Source organism: Anolis sagrei, chromosome 3, assembly GCF_037176765.1.
Source record: "Anolis sagrei isolate rAnoSag1 chromosome 3, rAnoSag1.mat, whole genome shotgun sequence".
NCBI classification, from domain to species: domain Eukaryota; kingdom Metazoa; phylum Chordata; class Lepidosauria; order Squamata; family Dactyloidae; genus Anolis; species Anolis sagrei.
Genome location: NC_090023.1, coordinates 90,012,113 through 90,033,960, shown reverse-complemented (window position 1 = coordinate 90,033,960; position 21,848 = coordinate 90,012,113). Strand labels below are relative to the sequence as shown.

General features: G+C 40.8%; 1 protein-coding gene across 5 annotated transcripts in view; it reads left to right on the top strand.

The window, feature by feature from the left end:
* Positions 1 to 19,535, top strand: part of REPS2 (RALBP1 associated Eps domain containing 2) — a 104,766-nt gene extending 85,231 nt beyond the window's left edge. For all 5 annotated transcript variants that reach the window (XM_060770040.2, XM_060770039.2, XM_060770036.2 and 2 more), the window contains 4 exons: positions 6,554 to 6,637; positions 8,620 to 8,765; positions 11,967 to 12,072; positions 14,548 to 19,535. In XM_060770040.2, coding sequence (XP_060626023.2) covers positions 6,554 to 6,637; positions 8,620 to 8,765; positions 11,967 to 12,072; positions 14,548 to 14,616 — 405 coding nt within the window. In that variant the 3' untranslated portion in view covers positions 14,617 to 19,535. The remainder of the gene's footprint in view (positions 1 to 6,553; positions 6,638 to 8,619; positions 8,766 to 11,966; positions 12,073 to 14,547) is intronic.
* Positions 19,536 to 21,848: the final 2,313 nt, after the last annotated feature.

Here is a 21,848-nt window from a genome sequence, read left to right as displayed (position 1 = left end):
TGCGTCTTCAGGGGGAGTGCGACCCCGTCCAACACAGGCCATAACCCTATACCCTGTTCGGCCTTGCGACTGACCAGGAGTACCTCTGTCTTGTCTGGATTAAGTTTCAATTTGTTAGCCCTCATCCAGTCCGACACAGCGGCCAAGCACCGGTTCAGGACCTGAACAGCCTCCTTAGTAGTGGGTGGAAAGGAGTGACAGAGTTGGACGTCATCTGCGTACAGATAACACCGCACCCCGAAACTCCGGATGATCTCTCCCAATGGCTTCATGTAGATGTTAAACAACATGGGGGACAATATTGAACCCTGCGGGACCCCACAAGTCAATGGTTGTGAGGACGAGCAGTTGTCCCCCAGTAACACCTTCTGGGTGCGATCCTCTAGGAAGGACCTGAGCCACTGTAAAACAGTGCCCCCCAGGCCCATTCCCACGAGGCGCCCCAGAAGGATACCGTGGTCGACGGTATCGAAGGCCGCTGAGAGGTCCAGCAGAACCAACAGGGACACACTCCCCCTGTCTAGCTCACGCCGGAGATCATCCACTAAGGCGACCAAGGCTGTCTCGGTACCATGTCCCGGCCTAAAGCCAGACTGTGCCGGATCCAGATAATCAGTGTCTACCAAGAATGCCTGGAGTTGTGAGGCCACCACACGTTCCAGGACTTTGCCCAAGAAGGGGAGATTGGAAACAGGCCGATAGTTGACGAATTGAGTGGGGTCCAGTGATGGTTTTTTCAACAGTGGTTTTATTACAGCTTGTTTTAAGCTGGCTGGAATTTTGCCTTCCCGAAGGGAGGCATTAACCACCACCTTCACCCACTCGGCCAATCCCCCTCTGGCCTCCTTTAGAAGCCAGGATGGGCAGGGGTCTAGGATGCATGTGGTTGCTCTCATTCCTCCAAGCACCTTGTCCACATCCTCAGGTTTCACCAATTGAAACGAATCCAACAAAATCGGACAGACAGGTGCTCTTGTTACATCCTCAGAGACCGCCGTTAACGTGGTATCCAGGTCCGAGCGGATCAAAGCGACTTTGTCTGCGAAGAACCGCGCAAATGCTTCACAGCGGGCCGTCGAGTTGTCAGGGCTCCCATCTGGAGTGGTGGGGATTAATAGGCCTCTGACAACTCGAAACAGCTCAGCCGGACGGTTCTTTGCGGACGCAATATTGGACGCAAAGAAGGATTTCTTTGCCGCCTTTATTGCCACGGCATATGCCCTTAATAGGGCAACAAACCGTGCTCGATTTGACTCGCTCGGGTCTGAACGCCACACGCGCTCTAGTCTCCTCTTTTTTCGCTTCATTGCTGCCAGCTCCTCGGTGAACCAAGGAGCTGGTTTAGCTCGGCTACTTGAGAGGGGACGTTCCAGAGCGATCGTGTCTATTGCCCTGGTCATCTCTCCGTTCCAGAGGGACACCAGGGCATCAACAGGATCACCAACCGAGGCGGCGGGAAAATCCCCAAGAGCCATCAGGAATCCATTCGGATCCATAAGTCTCCTGGGGCGGACCAACTTAGTGGGTCCCCCACCTCTGCAGAGGTTAGGAGGTGCAGTAAGTCTAAAGCTGACCAGATGGTGGTCGGTCCATGGCAACGGAGAGATGGATAACTCCTCAACCCCGCCCCCTTGCTCCCATCCCTGGCAGAAAACCAAATCCAGTGTGTGTCCAGCACTGTGGGTGGGGCCAGTTACTATTGCCCTGGTCATCTCTCCGTTCCAGAGGGACACCAGGGCATCAACATCAATTTGGGCATCAATTTCTTCTATACAACACAGAAGTAGCTACTTTTTCTAATTTTAGCCACAATTTAGTGGTGGGGGTAGATTTTATTGGTGAATTTAAGTAGCTCATCCAATTCATTCTCACATATACACTCTGAAATCTGCTAAAATCATGAAACAGCTTATTTTAGCCAAGCAAATGATTGAATATTATGCATATGCTTCATTACAGTATGGGTCTTGTCACAGTTTCCACTAGGTGGCACTTTAAGGATATGACAGTTAGTAAGTGTGTGTGTTCCTTATATCCATCTCTGGTCCCTTTTCATATTTTGGAAATAATATGTATGCATTGATTTTGCATAAGCATTAATAGTGCAGTAGATTTTGAGTTGTACCTTTCACAATGGAGAAAATTCCTCATAATAACTGTCCAGAAGGAAGAACAGCCACCTGCTTCTTGTCACACCCTAAACAACTGCATTGTTTTCCTAGGCTGTTCTTTCAGATTTAAGCAGGCACCCCCAGAAAGAGGACAGCTTGCAAACAGGATCAGGAGAGTTAATCTGTGGGAGTCTGTGCACAATGTTTCTCATTTGTTGTTGTTATCAACTGCCATTAGGTTGACTTTGATATATGGCAATCCTATGAATGAGAGGGCGCCAGTGTTTTTGTGAATATGGTTTAGAGCAATGGTTCACAAACTGTGCTCCTCCAGATGTTTGGGACTTCAGCTCCCACAATTCCTAACAGTTGGTAAGCTTTCTGGGAGCTGAAGTACAAAACACCTGGAGGAGCAGAGTTTGAGAAACACTGGTTTGAGGATATCCTGCCATTATGTTTAACACCCGCTTTCTACCCTAACCCTAACCCTTCCTGTCATAAGATTCCCTGAAAGTACAAGGTGTTTCAGAAATATAAACCTAATTTAAAATCAGTATATATCTACAACTATGAACTATCCACGAATAAAACTCTTATCACTAGAGAGAGATTGAAATGATTACCACTAAAAATGCCTTTCCCAGTGCATAAAACCCCCCAGCTTCAGTCACTGTCAAGCTTGTGACCCTGTAACATGGGGCCTAATGAGATATTCTACATCTATGGAATTATTTTTTAGATTTGTTTCTGGATCAAATTTCTTGGAAAAACTTGATAACTCATTAAACCATTCGTAATATTTTGTGTAATTGTAACATGTCACTGTCATGAAATATACTGCTTTGCAATTGGCTCCATGTTTTTGAAACAACCTGTACAATGGAAAAGCAGTAATCCAAAAGAAGAAGACCATACACATATACACATCCAGGGAACAATAAAACAGCTGGCTTATCAGTTAATTTATTTTGATGATCGAACTGTGAAGCATTCATAAATGTCATCCATTTTTTATATTTCTTTAATATAATTTTTATTGAAGATAAAAAAAGAAAAATCCTTTTACGTAGAAAGTGGGAGACCAATGTATTTAAAGAAAAGTAGAAAATAAAGATAGGGAAAAAGGAGAGAGATATGAAAAAAAAGGAGGAAAAAAAAGAGCTGCCTTCCGTCTATCCTCAGTGGTCATAGTTGATCTTTCTTCAGTAAGTACATATAAGATAGTCCATCTTCTTCCACTTTGTCTCAAATATTTTCTTGTGATCTTCTCTCTTCAAATTATATGTTCAATTTTCAACTCTTTAAAATGTCATCCTTTAATGCCGAAAATTGAAAAATAATTCAAAATAATAGTCCATTTCCTGGCCTCTCACAGCATGCCCCCATTTTAAAGTTTTGTCCCATCTGACTGACCATGCAGGAAATGAGATAATCTGTTGGCTGTTAGATTCTGGGAATTGTAGTCCAACCCATCTAAATAAAGGGCACCAGCTCTGGTGAGGCTAATCCATACAAAAGCACCCAGGATGAAAGCAACTGATAGGTACCTTTAAATCCCATAGCCTACTTCTCATTTGCTTAAATTATAAGATTGAAAGAAAAAAAAATGCAATTTTGGTTAAGCTCAGAAGTGAAGAGGTTTATTGGCAAAGCTCCAGAACTGAGCTGGATAACAACTTTCCTTTTTTAAAAAATAGATGGAGTATATGAACATATCACATTATATTTACATTGTGCAATCACTCAAATAATGGTTGTATAATAGCAACTCAAATAATATTTCAACTTGGAAGCAAAGTTATAATCCTCCATTCTGCAGCTTATTCAGTTTTATGTAAGGCGTGTGCGGTGACACTTGCCGACATCCTTTTCAAATTACATGTCACACTGTGTTGCTTTCAGGAAACAGTGTTACGTAAGTGCCGAGAACTTTTCAGAAATCCCACTGAGGTTGAAGAACTAGCTGAGAGCAACAAGATGGACAGATAGGAGAGGGAGGAGGAAGAGTTCAAGATGTGCAGCTGTAATGTGTTAGCTTGTTAAACTTGGCCAGAATCTGAAAGCAGAAACAAACGCAAGGCTCTGGGGAATCTCGCCTTTTAGAACCATTTATCCAATTTCCCTCACTTCCCTTTTCTCTGAGATCCATATCTTCTCTCAGTCTTTCAATCTCTCTCCCCCCACCCCTTTTCTTCCAACTTACTTTCTACTTTTCTTTTGAGCCAAATAATATACCTCCACACACACGCTCTGAGACCATCATAATCAATGATTCCTATGTTAATCAGCTAAGCTTATCACTGCTGGGCTACAGAAATTTTGATATCCAACACAATCTAGTATAAATATCTAAAGCTGTATCTTACTGCTCCACATCCAAAATCTGCATGTGCAACAATAAATACACAACTGGCACAGGAATCCACTGCAAATGAGTACCACCAATGTGCTAAGTGCTGGAAATTGTTAAGTTCCATCTTGTTCTTTCAAAACTATTACATTTGTGGCACATTGTCACAGTGCTTTATTCAAAGATCCAAGTACCTTTTCCTTGGGTCTAGTTGTTCTGCAGCATGTCTTCAGCATCCAGTGGACCTTTGGACCTTCCACAGATTCGTGGCTGGTTTTCTCCTTGTGCTGTTAAAATGTCCCAGGAGTCAGATATTTCCTACTTGTTTGGCAGATGATTCAGTGTTGGGAGCACAGGAAGCTCACAGCAGTAGCATTCAATATGTGTGGAAATGGCCAAAAAGGATACGTAGGAGAGAAGCTTAGTCATTATATTCCTCCTCTCCCACCCTTACAATGACTGTAAATTATTTATTACATCACGTGGCAGATCTATCTTTATTGTATATCTCAGTGATCATCATCCCTGGAAGACCTGTTCCCTTTATTTAGTTCAATGTGGAGCAATCGATCATTCTCTCTTTGTGTGCCAACAACCTCCTCTTAGTGACGTCTATTTCCTCTAGTAGTTTACAGATGAACATACGTTGCATGAACTATATTAAGATAGGATCCTTACCCAACAGAGTAGGCATATGCAACTGTTATATTTGAAATCTTCATGTAAGTATATGCAGTGCTCTAAGCTTTACTAGGGATTGTTGTCAGTCTTCATAAACTATTTCTCAGTATTATTGATTGTTTTTGGATATACAGAAGGCTTCTTACACATTTTCCTTTTTATACTCCTTTGCATTTTTATTTCCTAGATGTTCTACATATTTTAATTCTCTTTATATACCCCGATATCTTTCTTTTCACAAAATGTGTGTCTGACAGTGGAATTTATTTGATTTAAAATAAGTAATTATAATTTTCTTAGAAATTTACTCCTGTCTTAGAATCATACAGTTGGAAGTGACATCAAAGATCATCTAGTCCAACCCTATGCTTGATGCAACAAAAATGATTTTAAAAAATGGTTGCCATATGTTAGTGTTGCAACCTTAAAACATCATCAGAGTGGGAAATAAACCCAGCACTTAGCTCACTGCAGTTGTCTTCCATGTAGTCAATGGACACCATATGTCAGAATTCAAACTGTTCCTGGAAGTAAGGAAAGTTTTTCGTTCATTAAGGGTAAGGAAAATAACAGATGTGATGTTTCAGAATTGCTATAGCAACTTCCAACTCAGTGTTTGTGTTCACTTAGCACTACTGTTCCACATGCCCAATTATCCATACAAGTCCTTCGCAGGAAAATCCAGCATACGTTTGCCCATTGATGCAAGTCCCATTGTGTTCAGTGCAGCTTACTAACTGACAGTTCAGCATAGGTTTACATGCTCAGAATGACTGGATATTGTAAAACAGGAGCTCACTTGAAGTTGTTTGAACTGTCTTTGTCATATAATATCTCACACCATTATGCTATCAGTATTGTAGGTACCTGCATATTGTATGGAATCTATGCTCTGGGCATCTGCAAATTTTGCTATTGGGAATCAAGCAACCTACACAATTATAGTACTAAGATACCAGTTTGACGTGGTTCCATCCTATAGAATTTTAGAATTTGCAGTTTAGGGCAGGCCTACAATTTTCAACCAGGTGGTTCCACTGCTGCGCCGGCTGATAAAGTTTCATAGGCAGTTACCATAGTAGTTAAAGTGCAATCATAGTTTTATAATTGTATAGTACAAAATGACCCCAATGTGTCTGGGTTAAAGATCAAGTTGTGTCTCACTTTAACAGTAAATGTAAGGTCTCCTGAATTTTCCTTTTGGAGTGAATTGCAGACATTCACTTGAACTGAAAAAGAGGTCCATTTAAAAATCTTACTGGAGCAAGAAATAAACTTATTTCGTAGCCTTTGAAAATCAACCCTGCTGTTTCTTGGTCACACTAGAATGTGACAGAAATGTTTAAAACTAGCCATGGATGACTGACTGCTAGTTATTTGGGTGTTACCATTGACTTGCATATTGTTACAGATGGAACAAGAATCTGAGGCTGAAGTGCATTTGCCATTGAGTAGAGCTTCATCACAAGCAGAAGAAAATAGCCCAATAAAAAAGGTAAGTACTAGTAGTGTAAATCCGAGTTTATCATGTCACATCCATAAAAGTTATACATTTGCGTACAGGCAGGTTTAAGTTGTATTTGGGATTCAAGAGTCACAATGTGATCAAGTCTCATGTATACAAGGAAAGCCAATTCCATAAGGAAACATTCATGTTTAGGGCTTTGTAAGCCGCACCGAGTCCTTCGGGAGATGTTAGCGGGGTACAAATAAAGATAATAATAATAATAATAATAATAATAATAATAATAATAATAATGTGGTCAATTTGGGATTTTGGGGTATTTTGGATTTCAGGATTCTGGATAAAGGAGGCTCAATATTGTTATCTCAGAGAATTCATAATCACTCTAAAATAGCAACAATGGTTACATAGCTCAGTAAAACTAGCAAATGCCTGGTATCCAACTGATCATATATGTTTTTTGCCATCATGGAGGAGAAACAAAGCAGTTGGAACAAAACCCTTCTTCCTCCCATTAGTACCTTGTCAAATAGTTCCGGTGCTTATTGAACTCTTCTGGGAAAAATAAGCTTGTAAGGGAATAAGTAGTTCTGAGTTCACACAGCAGCATAGGCATTTGTGAAGAGGAGGGACACTTGTTTAATGTGATTACTCTAATTATAAGCAACATCCTGCAGGTGCCCGAGACAGTACTGTAAACATATTCCATGTGACAATTTCAATACATGAGTTATCTTGGGAAAGAGTCCTGTTTTTCCTAGAAACACAGAAGCACAAACAGTGCTGGAAAAATCTGGTTCCCTGCTACAGAACAAGACATCTGGACTGCACAAAACAAATTGGCAACAACTGTAAACTGACCATCAAAAACCTGATCAGCTGGAAGGGCCCCAAGTAGACTACATTATACTAGATAGTGCATTGTTTCTCTTCCAAGTCTCAGTCTATTAAAGTTACTGATACATGGGCTGCAAGCCTTAATTATAGACTCTTCTGGAACATGGTTCAAATCATTCAACCCACAAAAATAGCTATAAAAATTCTTGTGTTTCTGTTAAAATACTGTTACAAGTCCAAATGGAAAGACCTTTTTTGTATTTTTGCTTCACTTCCCCTTTGTTTCTCTGAACAATCTCTTAGTGTTACTTTTAATCTGTTTCTATAAGTACTGTTTTTAAATATTGTCTGAGTCCAAACAACTTTGTTATAAAAGTATCTTTGCCATGCTAATTTCAAGGATTATACAATTTAAAAGGATATATTTATTTCAATAAGTGTTTTGACCCAGGATGATATATAGTGGTCTGGGTGTTGGACGAGGAAACTCACTAGATGACTTTGAACAAGTCACACTCTCTCAGCTTCAGAAGAAGGCAATAGCAACACTCCTCTGTACCAAACTTATCAAGATAGGAATGCCATAAGAAAACTCTCAGATGGAATTAGGATCAATTTGAAAGCACATAAGAACAACATCAAAACTTGTATTATTGTACTACATGCATCTTCAAGAATGGAGAGAATTCTGGAGACTTTTCTTGTATTTGATTCACCCCAAAATTTTGGTCTCTAACAAATGACGTGATGATGATACCTCTGAGACTGAAGGTGGACAAGTGTGGAGGAAGTGGGGGCAGGATTTTATTCTCCCCATGTGCTGTATGGACGCATCCAATCTGACTGGAAGAGGTGCAATGCCACTTCCGGTTTTGGAGATTTTTCAAAATATGCTGTTTCCCTTGATATTTGAAGAAGGCAATACAAATTATTGTGTCTATGTGACTGTTGGAGCATTTGGTTTGTGAAAGTTGGCAAGAAATCTAAGGGTTTGGGGACTCTCCAAGAGGTTTTAAGGGCCACATAAAGATACCAGCTCCAGAGCAGCATGTAGCTCACAAGCCAAGTTGCTGACTTTAGAAAAATTTTGTAAATGTAAATGGTATGCGGTAGATTTTGTTGTTGTTTTCCTGTCTAATAATGAAAAGTATTTACAAACTTTTTTTTAATCACAGGAGGTTTTGCTCACACAGCCACCATCAAAACCGATCCGCAGAAAATTTCGGCCTGAAGGCCAGATGCTGGAGAATCCGGAAGTTTCTCCCACGAAAAGTGTAGCCTCTTCTTTACCGGCCATCAAGTCTCACCATTTGATTCCAAAGTAAAAAAGGCTGCCTTAAGCTTCAGCATGAAAAACTGGGAATGATTTGGGCTTTGCACTTACATCGAAGGGTGTCAGATATTCTAAAGGAGGAATTTGGGAGAAAGTGTGACTGAGTTGCCCTCCCTTTAACATATCGGAAGTTTAGGAATAATTTTGTGTTTTGGGCAGTGAATAAGCAGTGTGTGCAACTCACTTGTTCTTTCTTGCAAACTCTCCTGACTCACTAGAAATATATCCAGGCTGCTGAAATACTGTTTTCTGAATTAAATGAAGAACAGTTTGTTTAGGACAGTTAATTCATGGTTCAGAGGTGGGTGGAAGATCTTGATGTACAACAAGATATTGAAGAGATGAACTTCACGTTCTTTCTGGACTGTTAAAAAGTGTTCTAATACTAGTACAATGCAAAAATAATGTCCTGCTTGTGCAAAATACAAAGAAGAGAAGGGAAGAGAAGTATCCTCCAATCTATGATGAAGCCTTAGATGTGATGGGATAAGTCACATCCATCTGAGTTTTGCCTTTTCTGGTTAAAAATGTGGGGATTAAAAGTCTCCCTGGGACTTTTCTAGGGATTTGCAAGAAGCAACATTTGGAAGCATAATTTCTTCATAGATTTGTTTTTAGACTGTGTCAGTACTGGTTTATCATATCTAAAAAGAATAAAGAATGAAGTGGTATACAAAAAAAAAAGAGACAAAATAACATTGAAACATGAATAAGTATCACTTAAAATGTCTTGATACAGAGGCTGAAAATGTTAATCTTAAATATGGCAGCTGTGTTTGTCAGAAAAAAACCCTGAATGAGGAAGAGATCCTTTAGCACAGTGGTTCTCAACCTTTTTTGACCAGGGACCACTTTGACCAGGGATCACTCTCCAACATTAGTACCAAAAGGGTTATGAATCAGTTTCTGGTCAACTTTAGATTCGGTTTGGTTATTTAGGGTGCTGATTCAGAAAATTACATTGGATAGACCACACTAGTTCAAGTTCTGATACAGAACATATGCCACCCAGGAGTCGCCTACAGAAAACCATATTTAATAATCTACAGCTGATGTGGTCTGTCCAATGCAATTTTCTGAATCAGCACTCCAAACAACCCCAGGAACAGGCCTAAAAATGAAGACACCAAGGTGTCCCTAGTTCTAGGCGCCACATGGAATAGCTCCACTTGTGGGGAGGGAGGGAGGGAGGGAGGAGGAGAAGCAGCAGTCAGGAGGCTTGTTGTCACACCTTTCATGGGTAGTCAGCCTATCCCTCCCAACATCCCTGTTGCCTAGGCAGTATAAGGGTTTCGCGAGACCAGTCACTCTCGTTGCAAAGGTGTAGTAACAGTGAGGCCATGGATGATATTTTAGTTCTTGGGGACTACAGGTGGTCCAAGTACAACAGGCTGGGAACCACTGCTTTATCAGAATCACTGTTTTAATGAGAAGTATTTGTGGACCTCACAGAATATTTTTGTTTTCAAACTAGAAATGTTGCGAAATGTAGAAGTAGTATAATAAAGAGGAGGCGGGGGGGGGGGGGTAATTTTCAAGTGAAAGCAGTGAGATTCTCCTCTAAAAATCAAATTACTAAATCAGCTTCAGAGATAAAAGCTAACAGCACTTTTTCACGTGAAGAACTTGCTGTTTTAAACATAATGTATCTGTGTTGGATCACATTGTCATTTTATAGTTGCTAACACCCCTGTCTATATTTTTCTTCATTCTTTTTAAAGATGAAAATTGCCAACACATTCAGTAACAAAAGCTGTAGAATAGCAAACCAATGGGACTTCAAAGGATAAACTGTTGAAAATTTAACTTTCAGTGCTCCCATTTAGGGCTGATCTGTGTATTCCAAAGAAACAGAAAAGGAACAGTGCATTAGATCAATACTGATGTTTTGCTGAAGCCTTGTCATATCCAGCTCTCCAATAATAATAATAATAATAATAATAATAATAATAATAATGGATTGTCGATGTTGCACTCCCAGGTGACAGCAGGATTGAAGAGAAACAACTGGAAAAGCTGACATGATATGAGGATTTAAAGATCGAACTGCAAAGACACTGGCACAAACCAGTGAAGGTGGTCCCAGTGGTGACTGGCACATTGGGTGCAGTGCCTAAAGACCTTGGCCTGCACTTAAACATAATCGGTGCTGACAAAATTACCATCTGCCAGCTGCAGAAGGCCACTTTACTGGGATTGGCACGCATTATCTGCCAATACATCACACAGTCTTGGACACTTGGGAAGTGTCTGACGTGTGATCCAATACAACAGCCAGCAGAGTGTCTACTGTGGACTCATCTTGTTGTGTTTCAAATAATAATAATAATAATAATCAACTTTATTTGTACCCTGCCACCATATTCCCAAAGGGGACTTGGGGCGACTAACATGGGGCCAAGCCCAAAATTACAGTACACCAAAATAAAATACAAAGAAGCAAAAAAAAAAAAAAATCAAAATAAAATACAAGAAATAACAAAATAAAATAAACCATTACAAAATAACCTGATAGAGAAACAGAACACAGTGGGTGGGCCAAATGTATTAGGATAAAATTGATAAAACTCTGGATAAGTAGTGGGAGAATTTGGGGGTAGAGAAAGGCAGGGTACAAATATTTGAAATAAACAAATAAAATAAAATAATGAATGAACAATGGGGTTAGACCTTTCATCCTTTAGCTGAATGAAAATAAAGCATCTTTCTAGATGTTAATGTTCTCCCCCACCCCCCCCCCCCAAAAAAAAAACTTTCTAGGAGAAAGTCTGTACATAGAGTGGTAGGTGTCAGTTCACCTAAATCACAATCCTGGACTAGAAAATCCTTTTTGTGGACTTGAGTGCAGGTTTTGGTGTCCAGAGAAGCTGTCTTTTCCAAAGCAATGTTAGGAGAAAAGTTTAAGCATAGCTTTTAACATGGTAGCACAGGAATATCTGAAATATGTCAAGACATTTCTTCTTTTCATTTTGTGAAGGATTTATCGAGTAATATGTTGTAAATGTACTTAATTCTCTGAAGCAGCTTGATTTTTATAAATATGCATGTCACTTCTCTTTCCCCTCCCCCCAACTTCCTCCCTTTGCTTTGGTTTTTAATAAGAGCCTCATACTTCCTTTATCAGTCAGATGGACGTTCTTCTGCCTGAAAATTGTTTATTTTTGCTGTTCTTTTTTTACTCTCTGGCAGACAGTCTTCAAAACAGAAGAAAGCTATTCAGACTGCTATTCGTAAAAACAAAGAAGCCAATGCGGTGCTAACTCGATTGAATAGTGAACTCCAGCAGCAGCTAAAGGTGAAAAGTAGAGAGTTAAAAATATATTAAAATTCTTCAACCTATGCCGCCTGTCTCTCCTTGTACTTTTTTACAGAAGGTAGTGTAAAACTGTAGCAATCAAAATAGAAAGATGTCTTTCCTTCAGTCTAGAAATAGCAGGTAGCAGTGAACTATATCTGAAGGTGCCTTTCCATGAATGAGAAAGCTTTTCAATCCAGCAGAAGTTCTCACAAACTGCTATAGGAGGTGGGTGGTTTTGGTCAATTTCCTGATACTGGTCATAATTGCCTTGATGTGAAATAACAACAAAGAAAATGCAAATTGGGAGAAACTGGAATCAAGACTCAAAAGCGCCCATTTTGTGAGTAAAGTTCTGTATTGGGTATTCTCTAGACCAGAGGCAGGGTGTGTCTTATAGTGGAGATCACAGTTGTGGCTTTCCTCTCAGGTAGTGAAGTTAAAAATACAATAAGAGTCATATTGTATGCTAGATGTATCACTGTAAGAGACAATAGCATGGTTATATACAATATGTCAATAAGACACTCTATTGAAAGTCCATGTCCTTTTAATACAAATGTGGGCAGTAGGCCTGGGTAACAACGCAAAAATTTGTTTCTAAAATCGATTTGTAATTGGGTTTTTTTTTATGTTTCGATATTTAAAATAATTACAAAATTTTCCAAAAAAAAAGTTCGGTATTTACGAAATTTCGTAAATATTTACAAAACATTTTGTAAAGATGGCGCCCTTTTTTTTCCCAATATTTTTAAAATATTTTTTAAATTTAATTATTAATTTAGTAGAATAGGGAGGAGAAATTAAAATTATTATTAAGGAGGGAAGGCAGGCACTCACTCTGGTGGGCCCTCTCGCTCGCCGCTCGCTCGCCCCTCTCGCTTGCCACTCGCTCGCCCCTCTCGCTCGCCGCTCGCTCGCCCCTCTCCCTTCCAAGGAAAAGTAAAAGCTCGCCCTCTCAGCAAGCATCGGCAGGCGGCCATCTTACGTATTTCCGAAATGGACGGAAATACAAAAATTTTTGGCGCCTGCCGTTTCGATATTTAAAAACACTTCCAGGTTAAAAAAAAAGTTTTGTAATCGTTTCGTAATTCAAAAATTAACGAATTTTTTAACGAATTACGAATTAACGAAACGAATTGCCCAGCCCTAGTGGGCAGACTTCAAGCTGCCACAATATCTCCCCCACTATAATGCTGAGGTCCTAACAACTAGAACCAACCAACCAATCAACAAAATGACCCTGTAAACACAGTCAGCTATGAAGCACACACTGAGATATCTATAAATCTGTGTGTGAGTTGCCATAGATCAAGGATTATAACATTTCACTGGTAAGTAATGCTTAGTCAAAAGCAACCAGTTGAGATTTGTTTTTGTTTTTTTTTACCATTGAGTATAACTAAGAAAAGCACTTAGAAGAAGTTGGAGGGGTGGGGAAGCAAAATGAAGACATTGACATTGGTTATTCTCTTTCAGCTCCTGATTTCTAGCATTGCTGAGAGTGAGATGAAAATCATCCCCACCTAGAACTCTTACATTTCCTAACTCTACATTCCCTACACAATTTTATCTGCCCCTTTTCATTGGTTGCATGAACTGTATTTCTAAAAACTCAACTGAAGTTTTCAATCATTGAGGGAAATTGGAAAGTGGCAGAATTCTCATTTGTGGACCACTGCCCCTTCTCTGAGCTACTCCTCCAGCAGAGCAGTCCCTAAGTTGCCAGATAGTACTCTCTTTTGCACTTCATCCACTTGCCTGGGTCTTTGGTATGCTGTTTCAACTTATCCCTTGCCCAGCCAGCCCTTTTATTTCTTGGTCATGCCCATTTTAGAAATCTTGGTCATTGTTTTTGTTGAACCTGGTCTGATGGAGCTCCAGTGCAATCTGTTTTATTCTGTTGTGTTCAGTGTGTTTTATCTTGATTGTTGTATTTTGTGATGCTCCTATTTTAATGTGTTTTGATTTATGGATTCCTTTTGCCTTTATGTCTTGTGGACATTTTGTCCCATATGTAAGGTACCCTGAGTGCGTTCGGGGAGACGGTGGTGGGGTATACAAATAAAGGTTGTTGCTGCTGCTGATGTTTTATTATAGGACAAGTTTTGTTTCATTAAAATCAAAACCATGGTGTTCTGCAGCAAGCCACCCTGACCTCTATCAGTAGATTCCAATGTGCATTTATCAGCCCCTGTATTAATAATACACCCCAATTTTCTAAATCATCTGGCAATCCCAGGGAACCTGGAGTTTACATTCATCGAGCAAAGCAATGTGACATTCAAACAATGGTAATGCATCCTATGTGTTTTAGTCTGTTTTGCAATGGCCTTATTTGCTGAAAAAATAATATCCTGTAAACAATTATGGAGTGATTGCAGAAGCTGATTTCCTTTAAAAGCAAGCTGTTTTGTATGTTTATGCTTTGAGAAGCTTACACACTAATTGTTTTATATTGTTTGCATTTTCTAGGAAGTTCACAGAGAACGAACTGCACTGGAAAGTCAGCTGGAGCAACTCCGGCCTGTAACTGTCTTATGACACCCTGTAAGAGAAAGTTTGGTTCCCAGGAACTTCTAGACTTTATCCGCACAACGTATTGGCATAAACTTTTCCCACTAAGGCAACAACATATGGACAAAAGTGATTGCCATATTTCTTTTGCATTTCTTGCACCTGTTTACTATGTGAATGAAGAAGTATACAATCTGAATGTCATATCTTTTCCTTCGAAAAATAAAAATTGTGTCTTCCCCCTCCTTCTTCAGGAATGCCTTAGTCAAATTTCATCTCTTATTATTACGTTTTTTAATTTCTTGTTTTTGTTTATATGCAAGTTGTGGCATTTAAATATATAGTAGATATTTGTAGGAAATGTATTTATATTTATTTTCATACCATAGTTATCTGTGGTTTTCCATGTTAGTTTTAGAATAAATCAATGGAGCATCACAATGTTTTGTGTGTGACATTGGCTCTCCCCTTCCTTTTACGATTACTGGTCATTGCTGGATAGAACACACAATTGTTTCTTTATTAGGGCATGGCATGTACAGCCTTGCTCTGTGGTCCTTCAGATGGTAAGCCTGCAACTTTCAACAAACCTAGGTACCATAGCCAATAATGAGGAAAGTTATAGTTTAATATTATGTTAATGCCACTGGCTACTGCTGGACACTAATTATCATTTGTGCCTACAAAGCCCATTAGTTCAGTTACTATTGGACTGAATAGAGAGCAGTGCTGTGCCTGTCCTGGTTGGGGGCAATTGCTCCAGCCTCAAAACAGCCTGGATGGTGGATGTACTGCCCCCAGTCCTTGTGGGACAGTACACCTATAAACTATAGACTAAGTTCTGGGGGTTCAGTTGGTCTAATCTTCCTGTACTTGACAGGTAAATTCCCTTGCACCAGTACTCATTGGTGGTTTTGCTGCTGCTGCTACAATAGCACCCTGAAATGAATGCATCTTGGGATAGTCAAATATAGAGAATATGCCATAGTTGCTAGAAAGCAATCTCGCCCTACTGCTAATCTATGCAATCCTTGAGAGTACTGGTGCAATGTTTTGTCTGTTCCAGGGGCTGTGAATTGCTCCTCATGTCAGTGGTGGTTTTTGCTTAAATGCTATCAAGTGATCGTAATAATTAAATGCAAACTTTAGGGACTGGTTGACTTTAATAATTACATATTTTAAGTTGCCTATTTATTTAAATATAATTAGAAAGATGTATTATAAGTCAGCCTTATCCACAATCACTATATGTAGCTTTGGCGAAATCTGACTTGCTTTATATATAGAGTTATACTTGGGTTTGTTTTAAAGTTCTCACAGAAGTCCATATTTTCCCCTCTCTGTTTGGGATTAACAAGGCTTTTTTAAAATGTTATAGTAACTGTTTTGGCTATTCTTCTATTCAGTTAGCACATTTAATCCAAGAAATGTTCTGATGAGCCCAATAAATTTATTTTGGAGTACACAAATACCAGCATGCCTAATTTTTGTCTCAGAGCCAATGTGTAGTGGTTTGAGCATTGAACTTTTGAGATCAGGATTTGGATCCCCACTCGGCCAAAGAAACCCAGTGGGTGACTTTGTGTAAGGCACACTCTCTTAGCCTCAGAGGAAAAAAAGACTACTCTCTGAAAAAATCTTGTCAAAATACCCCATGATAGGGTAAACCTAGGTCATCATAAATTAAAAATTACTTGAAGGTACATAACAAACCAGAGTTTTGGGCTAGACTGCATCCAGATATATAATACTCATGCACTTGAATTTGGTAACTGCAGCGACTATGAGAAAAATGGCAATTAGGTAAATTTTTTCTCTATTGATGACATCTACATAAATTGTTTCTCCCCATGCATGTATTTTTTACTCATTCAAAACATCACATACATGTTGCATCATTGTTGTTGTTGTTCATTCGTTCAGTCGTCTCCGACTCTTCGTGACCTCATGGACCAGCCCACACCAGAACTCCCTGTCGGCCGTCACCACCCCCAGCTCCTTCAAGGTCAGTCCAGTCACTTCAAGGATGCCATCCATCCATCTTGCCCTTGGTCGGCCCCTCTTCCTTTTGCCTTCCACTTTCCCCAGCATAATTGTCTTCTCTAGGCTTTCCTGTCTCCTCATGATGTGGCCAAAGTACTTCAACTTTGTCTCTAGTATCCTTCCCTCCAATGAGCAGTCGGGCTTTATTTCCTGGAGGATGGACTGGTTGGATCTTCTCGCAGTCCAAGGTACTCTCAGAACTTTCCTCCAACACGAGAGCTCAAAAGCATCTATCTTCCTTCGCTCAGCCTTCCCTAAGGTCCAGCTCTCACATCCGTAGGTTACTACAGGGAATACCATGGCTTTGACTAGGCGGATCTTTGTTGCCAGTCTGATGTCTCTACTCTTTACTATTTTATCGAGACTGGACATTGCTCTCCTCCCAAGAAGTAAGCGTCTTCTGATTTCCTGGCCACAATCTGCATCTGCAGTAATCTTTGCACCTAGAAATACAAAGTCTGTCACGGCCTCCACATTTTCTCCCTCTATTTTCCAGTTGTCAATCATTCTTGTTGCCATAATCTTGGTTTTTTTTATGTTTAGCTGCAACCCAGCTTTTGCGCTTTCTTCTTTCACCTTGATTAGAAGGCTCCTCAGCTCCTTCTCGCTTTCGGCCATCAGAGTGGTGTCATCTGCATATCTGAGGTTGTTAATGTTTCTTCCGGCAATTTTCACCCCAGCTTTGCATTCATCAAGCCCCGCACATCGTATGATGTGTTCTGCATACAAGTTAAAAAGGTTGGGTGAGAGGATGCAGCCTTGCCGTACGCCTTCCCAATCTTGAACCAGTCTGTTGCTCCGTGGTCAGTTCTTACTGTTGCTATTTGGTCCTTGTACAGATTCCTCAGGAGAGAGACAAGGTGGCTTGGTATGCCATCCCATCAAAAACTTGCCACAATTTATTATGATCCACACAGTCAAAGGCTTTAGAGTAGTCAATGAAGCAGAAATAGATGTTTTTCTGAAACTCCCTGCCTTTCTCCATTATCCAGCGGATATTGGCAATCTGGTCTCTCGTTCCTCTGCCTTTTCTAAACCCAGCTTGAACATCTGGCAACTCTCGCTCCATGTATTGCTGGAGTCTTCCTTGCAGGATCTTGAGCTTTACCTTACTGGCATGAGAAATAAGGGTCACTGTACGGAAGTTGGAGCAGTCTTTCGCATTTCCTTTTTTTGGTATGGGGATATAAGTTGATTTTTTCCAGTCTGATGGCCATTCTTGTGTTTTCCATATTTGCTGGCATATGGCATGCATCACCTTGACAGCATCATCTTTTAAGATTTTAAACAGTTCAGCTGGGATCCCGTCGTCTCCTGCTTCCTTGTTGTTAGCAATGCTTCTTAAGGCCCATTCAACCTCACTCCTCAGGATGTCTGGTTCTAATTCATTCACCACACCACACCATCAAAACTATCCTCGATATTATTATCCTTCCTATACAGATCTGTATAGTACCGCCACCTCCTCTTGATCTCTTCAGCTTCTGTTAGGTCCCTGCCATCTTTGTTTCTTATCATACCAATTTTTGTCTGAAATTTACCTCCAATGTTTCTAATTTTCTGGAAGAGGTCTCTTGTCCTTCCTATTCTGTTGTCTTCTTCCACTTCCATGCATTGCTTATTTAAAAATAGTTCCTTATCTCTTCTGGCTAACCTCTGGAATTGTGCATTTAACTGGGCATATCTCCCCTTATCACTGTTTCCTTTTGCTTTCCTCCTTTCTTGGGCTACTTCCAGTGTCTCAGCAGACAACCATTTTGCCTTCTTGGTTTTCTTTTTCTTTGGGACGTACTTTGTTGCCACCTCCTGAACAATGTCTCGGACTTCTGTCCATAGTTCTTCTGGGACTCTGTTTACTAAATCTAGTCCTTCAAATCTGTTCTTCACTTCCACTGTATATTCGCTAGGAATGTTAGTGAGATCATATCTAACTGGTTTGTGTATTTTCCCTGATCTCTTTAGTTTTATTCTAAATTGAGCAATAAGAAGTTCGTGATCTGAGCTAGTCAGCCCCAGGTCTTGTTTTCACCGACTGGATGGATGTCCGCCACCTTTGGCTGCAAAGGATGTAGTCAATCTGATTTCGGTGCTGACCATCTGGTGAAGTCCATGTATAAAGCCGTCTTTTAGGTTGTTGGAAGAGAGTGTTTGTTATACACAGCGAGTTTTCCTGGCAAAATTCTATCAGCCTGCGTCCCGCTTTATTTTGTTCTCCTAGACCATGCTTGCCTGTGATCCCAGTTGTCATTTGACTTCCCACCTTGGCATTCCAGTCTCCTGTAATGAAAATAATGTCTCTTTTTGGTGTATTATCCAGTAGGTCCTGCAGATCCTCATAGAACTGATCTACTTCTGCTTCTTCAGCAGCTGTGGTTGGGGCGTATATTTGGATCACTGTGATGTTGAAAGGCTTTCCTTGCACTTGAATTGAGATCATTCTGTCATTTTTTGGGTTGTATCCAAGCACTGCTTTAGTGAATTTCTTATTAATTATGAAGGCTGCTCCATTTCTTTGATGTTCCTCTTGTCCGCAGTAGTAGATCTGGTGGTCATCTGATGTGAAGTGGCCCATTCCAGTCCATTTCAGTTCGCTGACCCCCAGAATGTCTATCTTTAGTCTTGACATCTCACCAATAACAACATTCAATTTGCCCTGGCTCATAGATCTTACATTCCAGGTTACTATGGTGTGTTGATCTTTAGAGCATCGGATTCATTGTTCACCTCCAGTACCGTCGGCCGCTAGCCTTCCTTTCGGCTTTGAGCTAACTGCGTCATCACATCTGGGGCTAGTTGAACTTATCCTCTGCTCCTCCCCAGTAGCATTTTGGCCATCTTCCAACCTGGGAGTCCCATCTTCCAATGGCATACCGACATATCTCTGGTTGTACTGGTCCATTTAGTTTTCTTGGCAAGGATACTGGGGTGGTTTGCCATTGCCTTCCCCAGGGATCACGCTTGGTCTGACCTCTCTGCCACGACCGTCCCGTCTTGGGTGGCCCTTCACGGTTTCGCTCATGACATCATTGAGGTGCTCAAGCTCCAGCGCCACAACAAGGCGGTGATCCTTTGCTGGAGTCATGTTGCACCAGGCTGGGAAAATAGATCCTCTTCTTAGGTCACTTTGAAAAAAAGGACTAGACAAATGCATCGCAGTAGGCTTTTCAACAACTACTATATGCCGGTTCCTCTCCATTTGCCTCACAGAGCTTGTCGGCTCCGATCCCACGATGTAGAACTACTTCTGGCAGGGCTCCATAGTACAAATTTAGAGGAACAGGCATAGGGATCAATAGGGGGATGCTTCCCCCCCCCCCGGGATGGAATTTGGGATAAGTCAGGTGATGAGAGGCATGGGGTGATGGGATCCCCATGCCATGCACTGCTGAATTTGCCATGATCTGCGGCAATTCCAGCAGCCAATATGATATGGTCATTAGTCTCATCAGTTGGGTGGGAGGGCAGGGCAAAAGAGGGATAATGCTTTCATGTCTTTTTGTGTGCATCCCAGGCCCCTTGTGCAGTGTGCTGGTATGGCTGTACCAGGAGCTCCATCTTTAGTTGCTTTGTATTAAATGTTTGTTTGCAGTCCAGGGTTTCAGGGGTTCTGCAGAAAGGTGGCTTCTTTTGGTTGCAGTCGTAGGGCAAGTCACCTGTCCATCATCGTTAAGTTTTGGTTCCGCCCCTTGCTCAGGGCAATTGGGAAGGGAAGGGAGCCATTTTTTTTTAGTTAGTCTCAGCAAGGAAAACTAATGTACAGGACGTGTGCAAGCTTCCCCTGTACAAAAGCTTCAACCCTTAAGACCTTCCGGGGGAGAACAGTCTTAAGAGCCTTCAAAGATTCTAAAGATTTCCAGGGAAACAGCCCTAAAGCTTTGAAGAATTTCAGAGGGTAAACAGTTTGAAAGACCAAAGAACTCCAGCTGGAGAATATCTAAACTTTTACTGGTAGGTCCACTCGATGCTTCGAGATGCAGTTAGACCCAGTAGCGGAGCCCACATCAGTAAGGGTTAGATTACAGTCAGCCTGGGAGATGTTAAAAAGGGGATTTTCCTTTAAAATAAAGAAGAAGTTATTGAACACAGTTGCCTGTCCTTCGTGGGCAAGTTTAGGAAGCCACCAGTTGCATAAAAGCCTGGAATCATTTGTTTATCTTTACTGAAGACAAGAGAAGTTTCTGTTTGATTGTTCATTAATAAAAGACTTTGTTATACTTCACAAGCCATCTAAAGACAATTCCCACAATTCCCAACAGCCGGTAGGCTGTTCTAGCAAGGCATAATCAGGCATTATTCTGAATATGCTCTTATCCAGGGAAGGGAAAACTGCAGACCACTTACAATCTCCTATGACCATTTTGTTCTCCCAAAGGATGTTTATCCCTGCAAATTGTAAAGCAGATTTTTTGCTTCCAAAATGGCCAATTGCACTCCAAACCTTTGAGGGCACCATTGACCATTTTAACAATTAAGACCAAAAAGACCCGTTTTTTAAGAAAGGAGTTTACAAGAGATGAATCCCCATGAGGTTGGGGGTGGTGGGGAGGTTGGGAAGGTTATCCTGGTGTTGCATACATTGATTTTCATTTTCAAAGGAACAATGCCCCCCCCCCCCCCCGGTAATTCTGATTGTGTAGCATTTGACAGTGTTAACAGGAGAAAAGATTTGCTCTAGATTGTTCTCTGTGAACTCCAGTTACATTATTCTGCCTGTAAAATGCATGATTTTTTTTGGTCAGACTGTTCTGGAGTCAGTTTGGATCACATGGTTGGGCATGTAGCTGATATGTAGATAGGTTTTACTGGACATTGAATGTTCTGCCAAGTGAGTGTATTGCATTGTAGAAGGCTTTCATGGTCAGAATCAGTGGGTTGTTGTAGGTTTTTCGGGCTGTATGGCCATGTTCTAGAAGCATTCTCTCCTGACTTTTGTCTGCATCTATGGCAGGCATCCTCAGAGGTTGTGAAGTTGTGAGGACCTCACAACCTCTGAGGATGCCTGCCACAGATGCAGACAAAAGTCAGGAGAGAATGCTTCTAGAACATGTTCGTAGAGCCTGAAAAACCTACAACCACCCAGTGAGTGTATTATGGAACATAATTTTTGAGGAAAACCAAAACCCTACGTTTTTGAATAGCCTCAGGATGGGAACAATACTGCCAAATCTTTCATCTTGAGCTCATCCGTGCACACCCATGTATTTTGTGTGATAAAA